This window comes from Charadrius vociferus, unplaced genomic scaffold (assembly GCF_000708025.1).
Source record: "Charadrius vociferus isolate BGI_N301 unplaced genomic scaffold, ASM70802v2 scaffold172, whole genome shotgun sequence".
NCBI classification, from domain to species: Eukaryota; Metazoa; Chordata; class Aves; order Charadriiformes; family Charadriidae; genus Charadrius; species Charadrius vociferus.
The window spans coordinates 962,292-962,746 of NW_009647217.1; the positions used below are offsets into that span (position 1 = coordinate 962,292).

The following is a 455-nucleotide window of genomic DNA, read 5'->3' on the forward strand; positions in this document are numbered from 1 at the left end:
GGGCGAGGAGCGAGCCCGCATCCCAGCGCCTGCCATCGGGATGGGGTCCTGCGGGCTCTGGCGGTGGCATGTGCCGGGACAGGCACCACACTGACATTTCTTCCCCGCAGGAGCGGCAGCGCCTGGAGACCATCCTGAACCTCTGTGCCGAGTACACCAAGACAGACGGCGCCGAGCCGGGCAATGTGCAGCGGCTCCTGGCTGGCGACGCGGACGCTGGGCGGCAGGTGCCCGTGGGTGCCATAACTCTGGGCCATGCCACCAAGGAGCTGCGGCAGAGGGAGAGCTTGGAGAGGTCGGACGAGGAGAACCTGAAGGAGGAGTGCAGCAGCACTGAGAGCACCCACCACGAGGTGAGGGGATGGCCGTGCCGTGCCATGCCGCGCCGTGCCGTGTCGCACCGTGCCAACCTGCCCTCTCCGCAGCACGAGGAGCTGGCGGGCACCCGGGCCAAG

General features: G+C 69.2%; 1 protein-coding gene across 1 annotated transcript in view; it reads left to right on the forward strand.

The window, feature by feature from the left end:
- Positions 1 to 455, forward strand: part of PHLDB1 (pleckstrin homology-like domain, family B, member 1) — a gene marked incomplete at its 3' end in the record, with an annotated part of 20,615 nt that overhangs the window by 9,472 nt on the left and 10,688 nt on the right. The window contains 2 exon segments of the mRNA XM_009879516.1: positions 111 to 381; positions 384 to 424. Of these exon segments, the coding sequence (XP_009877818.1) occupies positions 111 to 381; positions 384 to 424 (312 nt within the window).